The 20,818-nt window shown below is 37.0% G+C and overlaps 1 protein-coding gene across 4 annotated transcripts in view; it reads left to right on the top strand.

The window, feature by feature from the left end:
• TERT (telomerase reverse transcriptase) overlaps positions 1 to 20,381 on the top strand; it is a 30,340-nt gene extending 9,959 nt beyond the window's left edge. The window contains exons 4-16 of one of the 4 annotated variants that reach the window (XM_053987848.1): positions 713 to 902; positions 2,215 to 2,397; positions 3,707 to 3,868; positions 4,264 to 4,359; positions 6,329 to 6,414; positions 8,253 to 8,366; positions 10,061 to 10,132; positions 11,932 to 12,117; positions 13,331 to 13,457; positions 13,741 to 13,802; positions 15,543 to 15,667; positions 16,021 to 16,155; positions 19,876 to 20,381. In XM_053987848.1, coding sequence (XP_053843823.1) covers positions 713 to 902; positions 2,215 to 2,397; positions 3,707 to 3,868; positions 4,264 to 4,359; positions 6,329 to 6,414; positions 8,253 to 8,366; positions 10,061 to 10,132; positions 11,932 to 12,117; positions 13,331 to 13,457; positions 13,741 to 13,802; positions 15,543 to 15,667; positions 16,021 to 16,155; positions 19,876 to 19,979 — 1,642 coding nt within the window. In that variant the 3' untranslated portion in view covers positions 19,980 to 20,381. The remainder of the gene's footprint in view (positions 1 to 712; positions 903 to 2,214; positions 2,398 to 3,706; positions 3,869 to 4,263; positions 4,360 to 6,328; positions 6,415 to 8,252; positions 8,367 to 10,060; positions 10,133 to 11,931; positions 12,118 to 13,330; positions 13,458 to 13,740; positions 13,803 to 15,542; positions 15,668 to 16,020; positions 16,156 to 19,875) is intronic. The other 3 variants (XM_053987838.1, XM_053987846.1, XM_053987847.1) reach the window with 3 other exon arrangements.
• The last annotated feature ends 437 nt before the right edge of the window (positions 20,382 to 20,818 follow it).

Genomic DNA, 20,818 nt, shown 5'->3' with positions numbered 1-20,818 from the left:
CCACCACCATCTTCCTGATTCATTGTATGGAAAAGTATTGATTTTGATTTTTTCATGGAACTGTAAATCCTGAGGGGGGGGCTCTGAGAGGAAAACACATTTCCCATTAAGATGGACTTGGAAAGCCCAGAACCTGTGACTTGGGCACCTTTGGTTCTTTATTATTTTCTGCTGTTTGCTTCAACTGACACCTGCTCATCAGAGTCCTGGATACCTAAAGCCCTTATGTTGTCTGTGTATCCCAGCACCTAATAAGTGGTAGATCCCCTAACTCTTGGGGGTAGGACATCCATTACAGTTTGCATGTTATTCCCAGGAGCTCTCTTAGAGTAGTTTTCAGAAAGTTCTTTTCAACTTTGTTAATGCCTTTCAAACTTCTGAAACCATGAGCAATATCCAACTTCCTGTTTCCTACATAAAACATATTTCATAATGTTCATATGTATTCCATTAATCTGTGCTTAAATTTTAATTTGTATTAAGAGGGGTTCTTATTTGCATCAAGCAGAAATATGTTGTCTCTTATCATATTACAGTGTCATTAAGATACTGTGATATTGTCCTGAAATTCAGAATTTCATGTCACTTTCTGTAGAGGTTAGTATTTGTATTATCTTAGAAAAATATTTGGCTTTAGTTATCATAAATACACTAAATGTTTTCATTTTCTCCCTTTCCTGTTGCTTACACTAAGTGTATATTTGTATTTTAGAAACCATTTTGTCAAAGTACAGCTACGGCCTCTGTCTTCAGAGGAGATTGAAACGATCCGTCAAAAAAAATTTGTTCCTGTGGCATCAAAGCTCCGGTTTATTCCGAAACCAAATGGGTTGAGACCCATAGTAAAAGTGAGCGGTGTTGTTGAACCACAAGCACTCAGCAAGGAAAGCAGAGAAAAGAAGGTTTCTATTTACTTCATTGTTTTATGTGCATTTGATGTAGGTAACTAAAAGTGGAGTAAGGATTTTTGTTACATAAAACTAGTTTTAGCATGGTGAACTGTAACGTTCTGATCAAAATGGCTGAATGGGTCTGTTGCAGCTTAGCTTCTCCCTTTCCAGTGCTTAATTACCACAAGCCTCCGGTTCCAGGATCACAAACTTCTGTTGGCATATGTACCTTAAGCAAATGCAATGAGCCCAATAGAATAACATGGCTTGTAAAGTAATCCCGTTTTTTTAATATGGGTGAGTCTGGCCTGTTGGGGTTTGCCTGAATACTGATGGTGCATGTTGATCCGTGAAGTTGTCTGTGGAGCCAGTGAACAGTGGTGAGCTGGGTGTGTTACAGAAGAGGGTCTCAGGAAGGGCAAGGAAGCTGGAGCAAGCACAGTAGAGACATAGAAAGGAAGCTGAGTAATTGCAGTGTGGGAACAGACAGAACACTCAGTGCAGGGAATAATCTATTTAACAGGGCAGTTAGCCAGAAGGAATAGTGGCAGCCTAGTTGCACTGTCTTTCAGGGCTGCATTAATGTTTTTCCTTAAGGCTGAGTCTCATTCACAAGATTGGATGTTCCCCAAATGGGTGAGGTGTCAACAGCTTCTTGGCACTAACTGTTCAGACCATGTGATCCCATACCAGGTGAAAAGAGCATCGGGCTAAAAGGCTGTTCTGAGCTGTGGAGTGTTATTTCCATAATATTCCACATTATGGTGTTTACAGAGCTAATCAACCTGCATGACTTCAGTGCTGCTCTGATGTACTTGACTATCCCTACAGCTGTGTTAAGTCTTTGCTCAATTACTTTAATTAAGTACCTCAAGAGGCCCAGCTGATAGTGCAGCTGGAGTTAGCATAAAATCCCAGAGCACACCTTCTCTTTGCTGTTCTCGTTGCTGTCATGATCTCCAGCAAAAAGAATGAATGGTTATTTAAGGTTATTTTCAGATCAGTGGTGGTTTTATTTGCTGGCATTCATCTATTTATCACTGTAACTATTACACCTTGATTTCCAAGGGTCAAGTATAGGAACAAAAACGTTTTCCATAGGATTTAACTGTACCCCCCAAAAAAAACAAAACAGAGACTGTTTCGTCACTTTAAAGTAGTTACTGCAGTGATACTCAGGCTTTCTGAAACCTTCAGTTGAACAAAATAATATAGTAAATATGTAATTTTAATCTCAAACTTCATTTAAATTTGTAATCTTTGTATTGCAAAGAATTTAATGTGTTTCAGCATAATTTAAGGTGATTCTCTTTGGTCTCTTTAGATGAATCATTACAACACTCAACTAAAAAATCTGTTTAGTGTGTTAAATTATGAACGGACTATAAACACCAGTTTTATAGGCTCTTCTGTGTTTGGGAAAGATGATATCTACAAGACATGGAAGCAGTTTGTTATAAAGATTCTTGAATCTGGTGGTGAAATTCCTCATTTCTACTGTGTAAAGGTATGTATTTTTAATTACATATTCAAACCAGCTTTTCAAACCAGCTTGTGCAGATACTTTTATAGCTGTATTAGCTGTAATCTGACTGCATAATGATTTTTTTTCTAAATAAAATTTTGTGCATACCTTACAGACTCTGGTTAGTTTTTTGATGGGAGTGGTTGATTGCTTTTTGTGGATGGGTGTCCCTGCAGTAGAGCTTCCTTTACTTGGGTATTTTTCTGTCCATCTTTCTGTTGTGCAGGAGCTCCTGCTTTTACACGTGCACTGAATTTTTTGCGGTTACATGTAGCTGGGTATAAAAGTGGGGGAAAGATAGAAGTTCAGATAGCCTTTTGAGCCATATGAAAACCAGAAAAAATGTTTTATGTGCATTTGAATAAATTAAGTGTCTCTTTAAAAAATTCTCTTCTATCTCAGTATCATTAGTTTTTGTTGAAAATGAATACATGACTTCTGGTTGGTGTCTTTCCAAGAAGTTTCTTCTCCCACTTGGAAAAAATCAGTGCTTGTTGTAGCCCATTATTTAAAAGAGTTTGTGCTTCATCTTCAGACTTTTGACAGTTCTGTCTAGCAGGCAACATTTTGTGTTTGATTTCAATTCATAGCTTTGAATTGGGGCGATGTATACAAAAATACATAAATTACACAGATTTGTGTGTATTGTAGGGGAGCTGTGTTCTCATCTGTCAAATGTTGCTTGTCATCCTGCTCTGAAATAACTTTTGTAATTTTGTCTTATGTTTCTAGCCAAAAGGTTGTATTATTGACATAATTTCTGTTATAATCCCTAAGATTGTTGCTTCTACAGAAAGTTTTCTGTTTTTACTAGGACAGGTAAAAGCAGAGGTAGGTTTCCAATATGAAAAGGAAAGGAAGGGTAAAATATGTAGGTTTGCAGCTTTCCAAAAGTCTAAGATGTCATCTCCACGGCCATATGGTGAGGCAAGTTTCTTAAAATACTTAAACATGAAAATACCAGTTATTGACTTAAATGACTGGGGGTTTAGTGTTAGATTTAAGGTTGCATGTGGTGTAAGCTTCTGTTAATAATAAGAATTGTGTTAAAACTGATGATTTGGATATTCCTTTCTAAGGGAATACTTGGTGAGTGGGTAAAGGTCTTTCAGATAAGCAGTGAATTCTTATTTTGTCAGAAATTTGGCCTGAATGATGCAGTAATTTTTCTCCCATGTAATCAATCTATCCTTCAGCCTTGCTTACATACCTACAGCAGTACTTCTCTACTACCACAGTGTTTACAGCAATATTGCTGAATATGTAGTGGAAGATATTTCTTCTGTTTCAGGCCGATGTGTCCAGGGCTTATGATACCATTCCTCACAATAAACTTGTGGAAGTGATTTCACGGGTCCTGAAGCCTGAGAAGAGAACTGTGTACTGCATACGGCGCTACGCTGTGATTATGATTACCCCAAGTGGAAGAGCCAAGAGGCTCTATAGGAGACATGTATGATTTCCTGTTTTCTTCTCTCTGCTGTTGTAAGCATATTTTGGTCCAAAGAAAGTTTTTCCTTTATAGCTTTCTTTAGCCACCATTTGAAGTGGATAAGTATTTAATGAACATTTTTTTTAAGTGCTGTTAGATATTTTCCAGGGGTAGAAAAGCTTGTTTTTAGTCCATACCTTTTAAAGTTTTTACTCACTCGTAGTAAAAATGAAGATAAATGTGTTGTGGAAATAGAGATTTGTGGATGAGACATTTTATTTTAATGGTAGAAGAGTTGTTGTATTAAAATAATGCAATAAGGCTGGTTCTTTGCCCTCCACTGAACAGAAAAGTCGGTTATTGAATATTTTACTGCTTTTGTCATTTGTTTCTTCACAATTTAAACAATTACACAGGTTTCTACTTTCAAGGACTTTATGCCAGACATGAAGCAGTTTGTGTCCCAGCTTCAGGAGAATGCCTCATTGCAAAATGCAATAGTAGTTGAACAGGTAAGTATTGTGAGACTTCTTTTCAACTGAAAAAGAAAGCTACAGAAGAATTAGAGGAAGATGGGGATTTTTACTTGTATGTACATATTATGTGGTAATATTACTTCTCATCTAGTTAACCAGCACCTTCTTTCTTCTGGAAAGACTTTTGTCATCTCTTCTTTGATGTTTGTAACAGGCTCTGAGTGTTCAGTGGAAGAGTGTACCAGGCAAGAAATCTGACTAAAAGTCCTTCTAGACTTTTCCCAGATTTTCTCATTATTTTATCAAACTTTTGTTTTAACCACTGTTTTCTTTTTATTTTCCTAATTTCATTGTTTCTTGCAACAGTCCTCGAGTGAAAAATTAACTATCTAGTAAAAGCAGATGTCAACACTTCCTATCTCCAAAACATACAGAAGTAAGGATGAATAAAATGTATTATAAGCCGAGTAGCTAAGGATGTGGCATCTTGACTTGCAAACTGCACAGCTTTTTTTGGTTTTTTTTGCTTTAAGATCTTTTTTTTTTTGCCTTATTAACAGTTTAAAAAGTTGATTTTAAGGATTGCCTGTCAAGTTTGATGAGAATGAATTCTTCTTTAGAGGGAGTTAAGTAGAAAGCAAACAAGATCAACTCTTTAAGTTTTTGTTTAAAGAGATTTCTTGCTTTCAGTGAATTAAAGTATGGTTAAAAATCACATGTATTTTAACTTTACTCCAACTGGTGCTTTGTTGCAAGAAGGAAGTGTCCTTCTGTTTTCATTCTTGTGATACAAGTGTTTGTTCTCAAGACGTCCTTCTGTGCAAGCAGCATGACAAAGGTATAGAAGTAGGTGATAGGCTCAGACAGGTTCTTCATGCATTTCTTTGCTTGGAGTCATGGTGTTCCATAATAACAATCTACAAGATGTCCTGAGCATCCAATGAGCTGACAGGTATGTTCTTTCAGGCTAGTAATTCCTTTTCAAATTGTTCTTCTCTAAACCTGGCAGTGAAAAATGACAAGGTTGGCAAAAGGTGATTTCTAACATACAAGTGAAATGATCTTGTGTATCTGTGGACATATGAGTAGAATATATGGTGTGGCTGGTGTACAATTCCAGGATCCTACAAACATAAAGTCTAATGAGTACCTGGATGAAAATGGAAACTAGCTGGATCTCTGATGTCTAAGTACATTTTGTTATCTTTTTCAAACTGATTTAGAGAACTATGCTAGATATTGCATGAGCAGCAGCATTCTATTTAAAAATATTTTATGTTTGAGAACAATTGTCATTATCTTAAAAGAACAAAGTAGTTTGAGAAAAGTGGCATGTCAGGCTGGGCATCTGTACCACTGGTACATCACCTTATCTTTTCAATGCAAGTAATTATGATCTTGCATGGCTCTGTCAAAAGCTGGGTGTGTTTGCCTGCTGTCTAATCTATGCAAGTAGGAAGTAATTTTATTTTAATTTCAATTAAGTCATTGTTAAGGGTATTTAAATTGTTGTAAATGGATTTTTTATCTTACAATTTTTAACAAAATATTTCATAAATATGGGGTGGACAGCAATGCATGGAAGTGTTTGTAATACCTGAAGAAGTGTGTGTTTTGCAGCAGAATGGGCAAGTGAATGTGTCAAGACTTTGGGAATCAGAAAGATTGGGACACACAGAAATTGTTCTACAGGATGGAAAGTGGCCAAAAGAGTAGGGTCTTATACCTTGTAATATTCCAGTATATTATGCCAGCACTTAAAGTGGGTCTAGATATTATATTTGATTTCTCCTAACACAAAAAACCCATCATCCAACAAAAATTAACTTGTTGGATGTGAGCAGCTTTTTAGTATGTATGTTCAGATCTTGGGTGTAGGGTTTGTCTTTTCACTTACATAGGGATTTGAGCTGCTACAGTCTAGTATTTTAAAGATTTCTGTGTATCTTCAAAGTTACAGTGTATTTTTAATTTCAAATCATGTTTTGTTTTGTCACATTTCTAGAGCTTAACTTTCTATGAGACAAGTTCCAGCCTGTTTAATTTTTTCCTTCAAATGATACATAACAGCATTCTGGAGATAAGGAACAGGTAAAAAAGAAATCAGTTATTCTTTTATAGTATGCTTTGTTTGTTTGTTTGTTTCCTGTTAAGAGGATACCTTTAATTGATGCTGGGGACTTTTGAAAAGCTGTCTTTTAAAGATTTTTTAATTTCATGTTAGTGAGATATTTGTGTATCAGTTTAAGCTCCAAAAAAGCATGAAGAGTTTGGAGTCAACTTTATATTGAATAAAATTTCTCTTCCCTACCTGGATGATGTTAACTATTTATAATGCATTATTCCATAGAATATGGAATAACCTTCATAATGTGTTTTATTCCATAGCATATGGAATAACCTTCATTTAAAACTGGAAGTGTAATTCAAAAGGAATATACTTTAAAATGGTGGGATCCATAGTGGTGAATAAAAGCAGGAGTAACATCCAAGCAATCATGCAAAAGCCTTGTTAGTAATTTCCCTGAAGTGCAATGGTTTTGCTCTTTGGCAAGTTGCAATAAAAATAAAAGGCAGTAGCAATATGAATTTAAATTATTGGCAACTCCAAAATTAAGAATCAGATGTTATAGAAAGTAGTAATGCAGATTTCTTCTTCTGTTGGTAGAGATACTGACTTGGTACTTATATTTTGCCTCTAGGTGGCAAATGTGTACCGTGTCTAAACAATTAAGCACTTACATGATCATTATTTATGAATTCAGAGTGATTTATGTTAGAGTGAATAGCTTCTTGCTCTGGAAAAAATACCTTTGTTTTAGAATACTTTTTTTAAAGTCTCACAGGATTGAGGGAGAGTGGGAAATGCTCTCAAGGAGTCACATAGAAGCATGTTTATATTTTTTTCTGGCATTGATGCTTCCGCTCCCTTTGGCAGGATCATAAGAATGCTCTTGTGGCATACTTTAATAATGACTAACCAATGTGAATATGTTTAATGGAATTTTAATGGCTTCAGAGAAAGCACACCCTGACAAAACCAGCTTCACACTTTCAATTTCAGTAGCAACTTGACTGAAAAAATACTGTTTGTCCTGAAATGAACTTAACCCTTTTAAGTAGCTTGTTCTTGTTTGTCCAAAAAAACCCCATATGTTTAGTAAATAAATAGACTCTCTTTCTCATAAAAAAATACAGTTAGTCAACATTAACTTGATGTTTTGATAGAAATGCTAATCATTGACCTGGGGACCTCTAAGCAATCTTGTAATACCATTTGATACATCTAACAAGTCTGTAAGTAAATAAAATTACTGCCAGGAGTGTTTTCAGATGACTAAAAATACAGGTAGGATCAGTGCTCAAAAGTAGCACATGATCTGAATTTATTCTCTTCAGCTTCACCAAGGCATTCATGTCATAGTGGTGAAGTGGACATTATAGTATCTCACTGCTTCAAAGAAGTGTTGTGAAAATACTTCTCTTGGGTTTTTTGAGCCATACCTATTTGGTTGATGCCAGCATAGAAAATTCTTCCAGTGCAGTGATTTTGTGTGTAAGAACACTTCTCTTGAAGCTGTCACACTAAGATGTAACAAAGAATTAAACTTCAATGAAGGATGTTTCTGCAGCAGGAGGAGGTGTTGTGGTTTGACATCAGTTACACAGTTTCTTTCATTTAATGGCAGTTGTCTCCTGGAGTTTGTTAATATGAAAGGAGTATGTGTGTTAGTGGGGTTTTTTTCCACTGTTAAAGTTAAAACTTCTAGATCTCTATGTCGGTTCTTAGAAGAAGAACAAAAAAAAATTAAGGCTAACTGGCAAACATATAGCATATTTCTTATGTTATACTTGGAAAAAATATTTAACAGCTATTGTGATCTTGTTGCATGTTTTGATTTTTTTTGTTTTCTTTTATTCTTTGACAGGTACTACTTACAGTGCTGTGGAATTCCACAGGGCTCCATTTTGTCAACCTTACTTTGCAGCTTATTCTATGGAGATATGGAAAACAAATGGCTCTCTGGAATAGAGCAGGATGGGTAGGGATGTTTTTCTCTGTGCTCTGTTACAGTAATTCATAATATGTAGTGTATGTGTTAATCATTTTCTCTGACATTTAGTTTTGAATTTCAAGGATTTCCAACTTCATTAGGAGTGTGGTGCACACAAACATTTCTGCAGCTTCAGTGAAATTGTGGTTGTTTTTTGGGACAATTTCCTCACTGCAAGATTGAGAAGAAAATGCACGGAAGACTTTCCTGTATATTTGGTAGGAGATTTATTCTTAGAAAGGGCACCATATTTAGGGATGCTGTAAGGAGTCTTACAAGCTGCTCTTGTACTTCTGAGAAGTTTCTGCTTCACTCATTCCCACATCATCTGTGGTCTTCTCACCTCAGGCAAGATGAGATGTTTGCCACATACTTTCTGAACTCCAGGCTTCTGCCTAAGGGCTTTCCGATCTGCTGTCGGTAAATCTTAACATTTTATCAAGGTCAGAGCTTTATAGCAGATTTTTATGGGGTATGGTCGTTCTTGTTTGAAGCCCTGTGTGATTTTTGGTAAATCTTCTCAGTCTTTGTGCCCTGCACGTGCTTGCTCCTTAGGAGCTTGACAGAAAGCTAGCCTGATAAAAACTTTACCTCTTTATTAGCTGTTTACCTCCTTTTACCTCTGTATGAACAGATCCCCAACTGAATCCTGGATTAGGGTATTTAGTCATGAGCTGGACCCTGAAACTTGACATCTCCCTTCATTGCTGTGAATTCTTTCCCAGAAAAATGAAAAAGAACTGTGGGAATACTCCAGATAAGTGCATCTGCCTGGTGTCTCTTCTTGGGAGGCTTGCTGGGTGTCAGAATTTTAAACATTTCCCAACAAAAGTAGTACTTACAGGCTTGAGGATGCTCTGATGTGAGTCTGAAAAGCTGTCTTGCTTTCAAAGGATGTTTAGAAAATGGAAATTATGAAACTGATTCAGAAGAATGCACTGTAGCAGCTGTTGTTATGTAGAAAAGATTTTAGAATGTTAAGTGTCTGTTGAACGATCTTGATAATTTAATTTGTTCTTTAAGTCAGAAGAATAAGGTGGTTATTGACTTAGCTGGGCCAAGGTGCAGCGATCTGTTCAAAGTGAAGGCAGTACTCTTGCTTTGAAGATGAGACTGTCCATCATTATATCCAGAGCTACTTCTCTGTGATCTGCTAGGCAGGATTTACCAGAAAAATACGGGCATGCTTGGGGTCTGAATTCTGTTAGAAAATTTCCGCCTTTGCAGTGGTAGATGGTATTCTGGTTTACATACAAGCTATAGCTTCATAAACAAGTTATTATGTGGTAAACGAAGAGAGAGTTGGAGCCTATCAAGAATCTTCTTGTGTACCTCATCTGGCGCCTCTTTCCCCTGTCCTGTCAAGAAAAATACTGCAAATTCTCCCTTGGAAAAATGTAATGCCTTACATCGAGGGAAGCCGCTGTGGAGTAGTTTGTGTGTTGTAAATTCCTTCATCTTGCCAGTCTCATTACTTTTTTATTTTACTTAATTATTTCATTTATGTTTAGGAAAGAAGCAAAATAGAATTTCTTCATGAGTCTCAATTTGGAGTTCATATCGGCCTCTACCATCTTGTGAATTAAAATAGGCAGGCACGTTGTTGCTGTGAAGTGAATGAAAAAGCTTTGAAATGATTATGTATTAAAAAAAATCTAACATTGGTTTCTTCTTGATTACAGAGTCCTAATACGTCTCATTGATGATTTTTTACTGTTTACACCACATTTAATGAAGGCAAGAACTTTTCTAAGGTATGCTGTTAGAGACATAGTCTGCAAAGTAGTAAGCATTATTACCTTTTATATAATTCTTTTTCATCTTCATGCACATAGGTGTATTTATTTTATGAGTTAACACTCAAGGGCTATTTTGGAGTCCTTGGTAGGAGCCTGTGCTTGGGAGGAATCCTAAAACTGCATTCTTGATAGCCAGTTAACAATCTGTTGCGGTTCACATGGCGGGTAATTCCTGCTTAAGTTTGCATTAGGCACCTACCCACTCACCTTGGTGGAGCTTCAAGCAAAAACTAGTGCCTAACCAAAGCAGCTGACAGTTGTTTTTGAAAAACATTTTCCCTCAAAATTTTAAAGATGTTGTATTTACATTCTCAAAATGCTTTTAGTGGGAACTCATGCTGCTGCTTTCTGTTCCCTGAGAAAGAATGCAGCTCTGGTCTGATCCAATATTGATAAGAATTTTCTGGTCATTAACATTTCATGATGAGTATCTGAAGATACCAATACCATACTACCAATAGTAGTATGCAGTTCACACTGAAGTTTTAAAACAGTAATTCTTTATTGTCCTTGAGAACTACCTTTTCTTTAAAATTTGAATCCCAGAAGCTCCTGGTTACTGCAGATAAGAGTGTACAGTCAGTCCTAGGGGGTGTCTGCTGATGCCAAAATCAATTTAAAGGATCCAAAGGACATTGGAACTGACTACACTGCAGATGCCATTGTGCTTTTCAGTAGTCACAAAGATGCAGCTCTGTTGTGAGCTTGAAAGGTGATGGAGCAATCATTAGGTACAGTTTGAATTATAAATAGTATGAAATAGTGGTAGTGTATTTTGAAGACTTCATTTGTCCTTATTTCCTTATCAGAACAGAAGGAAATTCCTTTTTCTGTGGGATCTGTGGGTTTACAGATAAATCAAACTAACAGTGAGGGCTTCAAGCTATCTTTTCAGCACAATGTCACTTGAGTAGCAGTGCAGATATTGTCCTTCTTGCCCTTTGAAGTTGTCTGCATCTTTGTTCTATATCCACTTCTGTACCATCTGTGTTGATTTTCTGTAGAGAAGTAGCCTTTTCTGTGAGAGGTTTCCAGAACTGTTTACAGATCAGATCCTATGAGCTCTCTGCCACAAATGGAGTAGAACAAGTTTTTCCTAATGTAGCATTAGAACTGGGAGACTCAATAAATTAGTTTTGAGGAGACAGCATTAAGACTATGACTCCCCAAGAAGAAGAGCCTACGTCTTCATCTCTTCAAAAGGAGGCCTGCACATAAGTACATTGCCAAGTAAGACAAACTGCTTCTTATCCATGACACTGCTGCTCCAGTATCTAGCAGGTAATCAGCAGGCAGTCTGGCAGAGAAAACATTCTTAGGGAAAATGTTCCCCTTCAAAACTTTTCATCAGATAAGTGAGGTTCCTGTTATGGAATGGATTCTCCTTGGTTTTGTTAACTTGCAAAAACAGTAACTTGTCATCTTTTTCCAGTGATTTTTATTTCAGAGGTTTCTGTGAGTGTGGTTCATACAGCTTGTCTCAAGTGTTGCATGGCTGATGTGCTTAATTTGCATTAATCTGTAAAATTTTTTCTCCATTATCCTCAAGTTTATTTATTTTATGTATTTATTTACCTTTAATGTCTTCTCTTTCTTTATTTCTAGCTGTGTTCCTTAACATGGAGAGTTGGCTGTAGTTCCGTTCATTCTTTGATTTCTGCCCTTTTGCTCAAGATCTTCTGTCTTGCAGCATGGTGCCAGTTTTTGTCTGCTTTGCTGGGGGGGCTTAGCCTAACTGTTTATATCTGTTTTAGGACTCTAACAGCAGGTATTCCTGAGTACGGCCTTTTAATAAACCCAAATAAGACAGTGGTGAATTTTCCTGTTGATGATATCCCAGGATCTTCCAAATTTAAACAGCTGCCAGATTGTCGTTTGATCCCATGGTGTGGTTTGTTATTAGATATAAAAACACTTGAGGTTTACTGCGATTACTCCAGGTAAATAGAGTTGTGCACTCCAGTGTCAGCTTTACAATATCTTGTACATAGTGGGAGAAGCACAAGGGTGTGTTGGGAAGGGTGTAGTTGAATTAATTGCAAAATGGATGGGGATTAATTTGGTATAGACTAGAGGGACTAGCAATCCTTTCAACATCAGAGGTGTCCCCTCTGGTACACTTAACATGGGAAAGAATGTGTGGAGAAGGGAACTTCTCTTTAAACTAGCAACCTTGACCATTTACACAAAACAGTCTGAAGTGGCATAGAACTCCAGACAGGATAATGTATCCTACAGAAAAGTTCTGTAGACTCTGTACATGAACTTCGAGAGGTGGCATTAGATATTTGCTAAAGATTGAAAATAAAGAACTGTTTAAACTCAAGGAGAATATAGCTTCATTAGCTTCATTATTGACCATTTTTAGTATAAAGAGCCCTTAAGCATTTAAGTGGAAAATTAGGAGGAGTTTTTCCACCAATAGAGTGGTAAAGTTCCTCAGTAGTCTTCCTAAACAGAAAAGCTTTTTCACTTTAGGAAAGGAATTTATATGACATGGTTTCCAAACTCAACAGCACCAAACTCAACAGCCAAAGGGATTTGTTCACTAGATGAGTTCTTGAAAGAAACAGCTCATGTTGAAAAGGGTTTTGATGCTACTGGTCTGGGAGACACTAGTCAGAATCATAAAATCATAGAATCGTTTATGTTGGAAAAGACCTTTAAGATCAAGTCTAACCATTAACCCAGCACTGCCAAGCCCACCACAGAGTTTGTTTCAAGGCTTTGCTTTTGATAAGCTCGTCAGGGTTGTTCCAGTAGCTAGGGTGGCTTCAAGCCTAAGCTCCTGCATTGCATAGATCATGTAGATAACATGATTGTCACTGGAGTAAATAATAATGTTCTGGCTAGACAATGTGTTTAACAAACATTTAGTTTGTTTTTAAGGTTATTAATTTAGCTTTTTTTAGCAGGCTGAATTTTTCAGCCCTGAGGTATTGAAGTCAGCCCTTAGCTAATACCCTTAATGCCACAGGGACTAGTCTCTTTCAACATTGAATTTAATTATGGTCATCTTTTAGCTACTGGCTCATTGATTAGCAAGAAATCTCTGTAACATGAGAAGTTAAATGAGGCTTACTTTACAGAACTTAATTTAGTCTGTTAGCCCACAGAGGTTAACTGCTTTTTTTGCTTTTTTTTTTTTTCTAGTTACACCTGTACTTCTATCAGATCAAGTCTTTCCTTCAATTCAAGTGTAACAGCTGGGAAAAACATGAAATACAAACTGAGCGCAGTCCTCAAATTGAAATGTCATAGTTTATTTCTTGATTTACAGGTAGGAATATGAAAATGGATGTTTGGCAGTATTGTGATTAGTGATGAAGAGTATTAAAACTGCTTTGAGTTCTATCATAAAAGTTTGAGAGGAAATCTACATAATCTAGAAATGTTGACATCAAATAAGATGTAGGGTTCCAGAAGTGATCCTTCACAACACTGTTAACTTAGTGGCATAAAAGAAGTCTTTTAAGTTTAGCATAAAATCTTTTTTGCCTAGATCTTCAAGATCTATTATGACACTAAAATATTCTTATAGCTCTGTTTCTGTTCTGTTCTAGATCAACAGCCTTAGAACAGTTTTCATTAACATCTACAAGATATTTTTACTCCAGGCTTACAGGTGGGTTACTGTCTTCTGAAGTAAGTGTCAATATTTCATTACTCTTTCTTGACACATGGAGGAGCTATGAATCAGAAAAAGTGTGCCATGTAAGTGTGCGGGGTGTGTGCAGTAGTAAATGTCAGTAGTAGGTCAAGTTATTCTTGTTTCAACACTGTTCTGAAGTAATACTTTAGGTTTAGGATACAGGAATATATTTGATGTGTGTGTTTAAAGTGATACTTCACCAAATGGATTTTCAGTGTCTTGGTTTTGACAGCTGACCTCAAGATAACCAGCCTGTTTTGATTCGGGAATGTGATAAGAAGCCTTATTAACCATTTTATATTTAGATCAGTTAAATATTAGGCAGTTTATATTTAGAACTTTGTATCTATTAAAGTCATATAGAACTTTGACCAGTATAACATTAGGTAAAGTGAGATTTCATTCTACCAGGTTAATTGTAGTTTGTTATTGCTGATAACATTTTAGTTGCTCTTAGCTGGTAATATCTTGGCATTCATGACTTTGTCATGACCGGTATAGGAAGTGAATGTTTTAAACAAAGATAAGGGAAAGAAATCAAAACTGATAAGCAAGTTGGAAGAAAATACTAAACTATGTACATTGAAAACTTGGAATGATTGGCAGCATCAAGTAATTGGGTTTTTATTTATTGTAACACAAAAATGTGCAAGAAGTTCTTCACTGTTCACAGAAATCAGAGGTTGCTCTTTTGCTATGGTCACACTTGTTACAAAGGGACATTTTGGTTTTGTTATTAAATTCATCTTGGTCCACATTCAAGCTGTATTCTTTGTCCAAGAAGTGTAATTGGGTTTGTCTAGTACAGCACTGATGTGTCCGGCTCTTAAACTTTTGGCTTGTGGGTGATTTAAGGTTTTTCTCTGATAGATATGGTCACTTAGTTACTTCTGTTTGATTTTATGGTAACATTCTAACAGTGGCCTTTATATGTTATTTAAAAGACTGTCCACCATGATAACTGTATGTCAGGTTAATTCAGCCAAAGACATGTAATGCAGCATGGTACTTAGGTCTATCCTTTATATATTGAAAATGTCACCATTTTTTAAGTGATTGTTGGGTTAATTTAATAAACAAGTATATACATTGTTGATTAATTAAAAATCAGCATTGTAATTGGCTATATTTGGCATAAGTAGGATTATAATGCCACAGTCTGTAGGTAAAAAAAAGCAGTTTCAAAATATTTTCAAACAGATATAAGGAAGCATACAATACAAATAGCATCTAAAGAGTTGGCTTCCAAATAGGCAAAGGAGTGAGTGTCCTGGTCTATGAAATAATTTGGAAGTCTGTTTTCCTGCATATCTCAACAAAATCTATTGTGGGATTTTGCTTTGTTTTTTCTTCCTCTCACACTCTCTCATGTGAGTGTTCTCTGGTGTCATAGTCTGTGATATGGAATTGGTGACAATGGGTAGTTTAGTTTTCCCTGCACATAACAGTTATGCAGTCCTCAGAGGAGAAGTCTGTTACCAAGGCAGACAGCTTCAAGATCTCCTTTCAGCATAAAATTTAGAAACAAGCATCATTTATGTCTGACATTCCAGGAATGTGTATATATGGGAGAGGTGTCATGCAGTAACAGTGTTGATACAGCTAAAGACTCTTGTGTGCATTTAAATGATGTATAGTGCCTAAGTTATGTAGTCATAGATTCACTTGAAATTGCAAACCACTTTTTATTAAATAGGTTGTTTTTGTGAACAGGTTCCATGCCTGTGTTCTCCAATTTCCATTCAGCCAGCAAGTTAGAAAAAACCCTCATTTCTTCCTAAGGATTATCTCTCAGACTGCATCATGCTGCTATGCTATCCTGAAAACAATAAATGCAGGTATAGGATGTTAATGGCAATGAAGTAGTGGGCTTGGATTTGTTTGGGTTTTTTTAAGACAAATAGAGCATCTTGAATGTGCAGTCCAATGGTGTAATTTTGGGATAAAGATCGGGAATTAATATTATGAAGTGCATAATAAGAATCACAGTGCATTTTTCTTCTCAAACTCAGTTTTCTGAAGATTGTGTTTCAGACACTAGTTTCTTGTTTTTCTGCTGATGCATGAGACTTCACTGACTGCACAGGTTTCTAGTAAAAAATCCTGGGGTGATTTTATAGAAAGAGGAGAGACCAGATATTTCTTAATACTCATCATTTTCAGTTACATTATTTTCCTTTTCTTTCTCTAGGGATTGAAGGTAACAAAGGTTTATCTGGCATATTCCCTATTCAGGTAGCAGAATGGCTCTGCTACCATGCCTTCACTGTCAAACTGTTAAATCACAAAGCTGTTTACAAATGTCTGCTTACATCCTTAAAAGTCTGTAAGTATTCAGCTATTTTTACAGTTTTGTCTATGGTTCATTGTAATTAAACTTAGAAACTAATGGATTTTTAAAGGTTTCTAATCCTAAAATGTTGCTCTCAGATGTACATTAAAAATCTTTCTGATTTTATTCAAATTTACTAAGTAGACAGATTAAAATGTTTTCCAGCACTGCATTTTCTAGAGCCTTATTCTCACAGGACAGTTGATGCTTGGCACTCAGTAAGCTTGTACATTTCAGAAGGCTTAATAAGACTGTGTTAATCATGTAAGTATTGTCAGCAGGTTTAACTAAATGAAACACAAATGCTCAAGCTTCTATTTTAAAAAATGTAGATTAATTGGCAACTAAATAAGCTCCTCCCACAATTTAAACTTTTACCCAAAAAAGTGCCAGAGTCACTTGGAAACAGAAGCACTGGCTCCACTGTGTGTATATTCCTGCAGAGTTGTGGTGTTGGCGTTTCTCTGACACTTCCATTTGGTAAAAGAAGCTGTCTGTGTCCCTGGCCCCTGGGGAGCTCTTTCCTTAAACAGTTGTGCAGTCTGCCTCTAGACCAGCCCCAGAAATAATAGAATTTTCAGTTTTAAGATGCTAAAAGTGGACAGCAAGAGGTTTTCCTGAAGCAACCAGTACTGTTGATGAATTTAGCTGCGGTGATGGCCAGACTCTCGATGCTGACTCTGTAATTTGCACTCTGAATGAGTCATTGCTTGAGCAGTTTTGTTATACAAGACCTGGGTCTCATTCCAGAGTAACACCTATTTGATTTGAAATGTATCATATGCTTCTTTTGATAGCTGCACTGAGGTCCAGTGCCCCAGAAAGAAAGCAGCTCTTCTTTTGGAAGGAAGCATTTCCTTCCTATTATCAAAAGCTTGCAGCAACGCCTGAGTGCACAGTCTGATTTTTGGTGGTGCAATGTGAATGTATCAAGACAACACTTACGCTTTTACAGGAAACAAACAGATGGTTGGGATTTTGCCAGCCACATTCTTGAGAGCTGTGGACTTTCTGTATGGAGCAGAGTTCTGGCAGCCTTTCCCAGAGGATCTCCTTCTCCGAGTTACTCACCTTACACCAAAACCAGAGGACCCAAGTTTGCTCATTGCTGCTGAGAAACCAGGGCAGGGCTGCTTGCTTCAATTAGAGGGGACAGGGACTGAGCAGCTAAGCAGACAATGCAGTAGACACAACCAATAGGACAGTGGCTTCTCTGGAAGCTGCCTCACTTCTCTAGGATCCATATAGGGCACATTTGAGTTTTCATCTCTAGTGCTGAAGGTTTTGCTCTTAGGATCTTTGACTGGGAGACCAAAGCCAAAGCTCCTCCATCCTTCTCTGTGCATGCTTTGCTGTTTAATCTGGCAGTACTTCCAGGGTGGAAGCACAGCCCCAGGCAGCTTTACTGCTCAGCAAAATCTCACCTTCCATGGCTGTGTGCATCAGCCATAAAAATGGTCTCTGCTGTCCACAAAGGCACACCACCACAGATGCCAGGGAAAATTGGCTGGGAAGTAGAGGTGACGTTTTCCTAGTTTGAATAGTAATTGTCACTAGGTTCCTTCTGCTGTACCCAGAGAGCTGCCTAACTTGCCTAACTGCAATACTGACCTGAAACTTGCATGTGGTCCAGGCCTAACTGTGTGCATGGTTTCTTCCCCAGGAAGAGAAAGCTGACCACCTGTCAGCTGGCTTCTCTGGCGCTGAGAATTGCCCTTCAGAAAGGGAATCATCTTTCTTCCTAAGTTCCTGGGGAAGCCTATTAACGTTGTACTCCTGAGTATTGTGGAGGTGGAGCAGGAAAAGTCCAAAGGTCCATGGAAAATCAGTGGTGGTGTTCTCTTGAAAAGAGTGATTTTCAGCTACTCTTTCATAAATCTTACCTTCTCTGAGGCAGAATCTATTCTTCACATCCACAGTGTTAAGACAATCCACTCTTCTTATCTACAGAGCCCAGTTTCTTTTGGAAATGTCTAAGACTTCAGGTACTCTACTGAAAGATCAAGGCTTCAGAAGTCTTTGATTAACAGCTGCCTGAACAATTAGCAGGCTGTGGCTTGTGACTTTACTATGAAACCTTTAAGATGGAAACTTTCACTGTGATTGGTTGACAAATCACTGAGGTCCAAGTAATTCAAATGCTATCTCTCTATTTGCTTATAGCCACCTGAAATCTTACCTGTACTTCCACTAGCCCTGTTCCACCAGTGCAGCACAGGTTGATACAATAATTGATGGAGCTGTCCAAAGACATCTTGTGGTGACAAGTCGCATGCATACCCTTGGTGTGAACAGGCATCATTATCTCTGTATCCCCAAGGTCTCTGGTCATAGGTGAAGGCTGTTTTTCAGTCCCTGATTGTATGTAGTGTTTATATTTGTATTTTCTTCTGAATTTACTACTAAGTGTCCTGATCCTTTTGGCATGCACTGAAATTCATTTACAGAGATATTGATAGTTTTCTATGCAGTTACAAGTTAGTTTCGTTTGCCCTGCACCAGACCTAGCCCTGGGCAATGTTACTGTAATCAGAACATCTCCTTGTAGAGAAGATTACTCTGTTACTGAAGGTTACTGTAGAGAGCTAAGCATTATGTAGAGATGTCAGAGCTAATTCTAAACATGGTATTTTAAGTTTTGTCTTCTAGAAATCAGGTAGCATGTGTGGATGTCAGTAGTCATGACAGGGAAGTCACTGACTTTCAGGTGGGATCCTGTGAAGTTTGCTCAGTATCTCTACATGCTGCAGTAATCTGTAGCATATAGATAAACAAGGCTGGTAAAAGCCCCTATGTTGGCTTAACAGCTGCGATTTCTGTTGTCATTTTGGAGTTTGTATTGGCTGTATAAAACCTATTACCTCTGTAAGATTATGTTATTGACAGGAATTGATATAAATGTGATTTTCTCTTGTGTCCCTGCACGTGCCTTTGTGTTACTCCCCGTGGGAATTGAAATCAAGCTCATAGGTTTTGGGAAGGAGGTTCTTCCCACTCTTCCCAAACCTATTAAATATCAACATCAGGGGCTTGTCATGAGTTGTCATCATTCTTCAGAGTTAAGTATTTAAAACACAGTTATTGTTTAACATCCCTCCTGTTATTACCAGTGGGGAAAGGAGCAAGAGTCTTTCCTTATCATGATAAGATATAAATAGATCATCTGTCTCCTTTCCAGATACAGGGCAAATGTTTATTGAGTACTTCTGGCTTTCTGCATCATTTACAATTTTGCTGACTCTGTTTAGTGACAGACTTAAACTGTTGCTAGGATTTTACATGTTCTTCCTAATCTGTAAAAAGTCCTTTTTGCTGTCTGCATTTCTATTGATGGGACATTCCATCTTTCAAAGTAACTGGGGTTTAACAGAAGGCCTTATTTGGTGGGTAAAGTTGTTGAACAGATGGGCTTATACTTTCAAAATTTAGTGAAGTTCTCAAATCCGAAAAAAAACCCACAAAAACAGAAAATCAAGGAGCAAACTTCTTCCACTTTCTTTGTTAATATTTTCACATACATTTTTGAACTTTATTTGTTAGCTTGATTTAACAGTAGCATATTTTATTATACTTTTTTTGTCCCCATATTCCAGATGTTTCAGCTTTTTAGGTGGTTTTAGCTAGTATTGATTTCATTGCTTCATTAGCATTTTCCCTAGATCAGAATTAATAGTTACTTGCAGTTGTAATTAATTGTTTCTGATATTTTGGTAGGTAAGAGGAAGCTAATCAGGAAGATCCCAGAGGATACTGTGGCACTACTGCAGGCAGTGACAGAACCGTCTCTTTGTCAAGATTTCAAAGCTATCCTGGACTAACTGATTGAGGCTTATTTCATAATTTTCCCAGGTTTGAAAATAAATGCTATGTCTTTAGGTGACTTCTCTGTAGTTTATTTTGATAGAGTGGGCCAAAAGCAAGTTCACCCAGAAGTCTTATGTGTCTGTTTCTCAGATACTCTACAAGGACATAAAAAGAGCAGACAGTTTTGTTAATACCTTCCTGTTCAGGTTTTTGTTTGTGGGGATTTTTGTTTTGTAAATTCACAGGCTGTTTGATTATGTTCCGTGATTCTTAGCTTCTTGATGAAGCAGTCATTAAACTCTGTTTTGTACAAAATTGTTAACTTGTTTCAATGAGTTGTCTTGAAGAGCTGTTTTTTACTTCTCTGTGTTGCAGACTATTTTGTAATAAATTGGCTGGTTAATGGCAATAACACATATTTGTTTCCAAGGCCTTTATTTTATAGTAATCTTTAATATACTGGTTTATGACACAAAAAGCACAGGGCAAATGCATTTCATGGCAAGATGCAGAGGCTAGAAATTTTATGCTTAGCAGATCAGAAAAATATATGCCAAAATTTCACTGTCCAAGCTGATCATGTTTGGTGTATGTTTTCTTTATTTGAATACTTAGTGATATTTTTAATACAGTGTTGTACAGAATGATGCTGGTGCATCTATACAAAACAAAAGTTCTTGATTAGATATACCAAGTATATTGCTTTTCTATTTGCATATTTTTGGCTCTCCAAAACCAAATTTTTTACAAGGACATATAGTGGTAGAAAAAGGGAGAATGGCTTTAAATTGGGAGTTGGTTTATGTTCAGTATAAGGAAGAAATTCTTTACTTTGATGGTGCTGAGTTGCTGG

This window comes from Vidua macroura, chromosome 1, assembly GCF_024509145.1.
Source record: "Vidua macroura isolate BioBank_ID:100142 chromosome 1, ASM2450914v1, whole genome shotgun sequence".
Classification (NCBI taxonomy): domain Eukaryota; kingdom Metazoa; phylum Chordata; class Aves; order Passeriformes; family Viduidae; genus Vidua; species Vidua macroura.
This window is presented reverse-complemented; position numbering and strand designations above follow the sequence as displayed.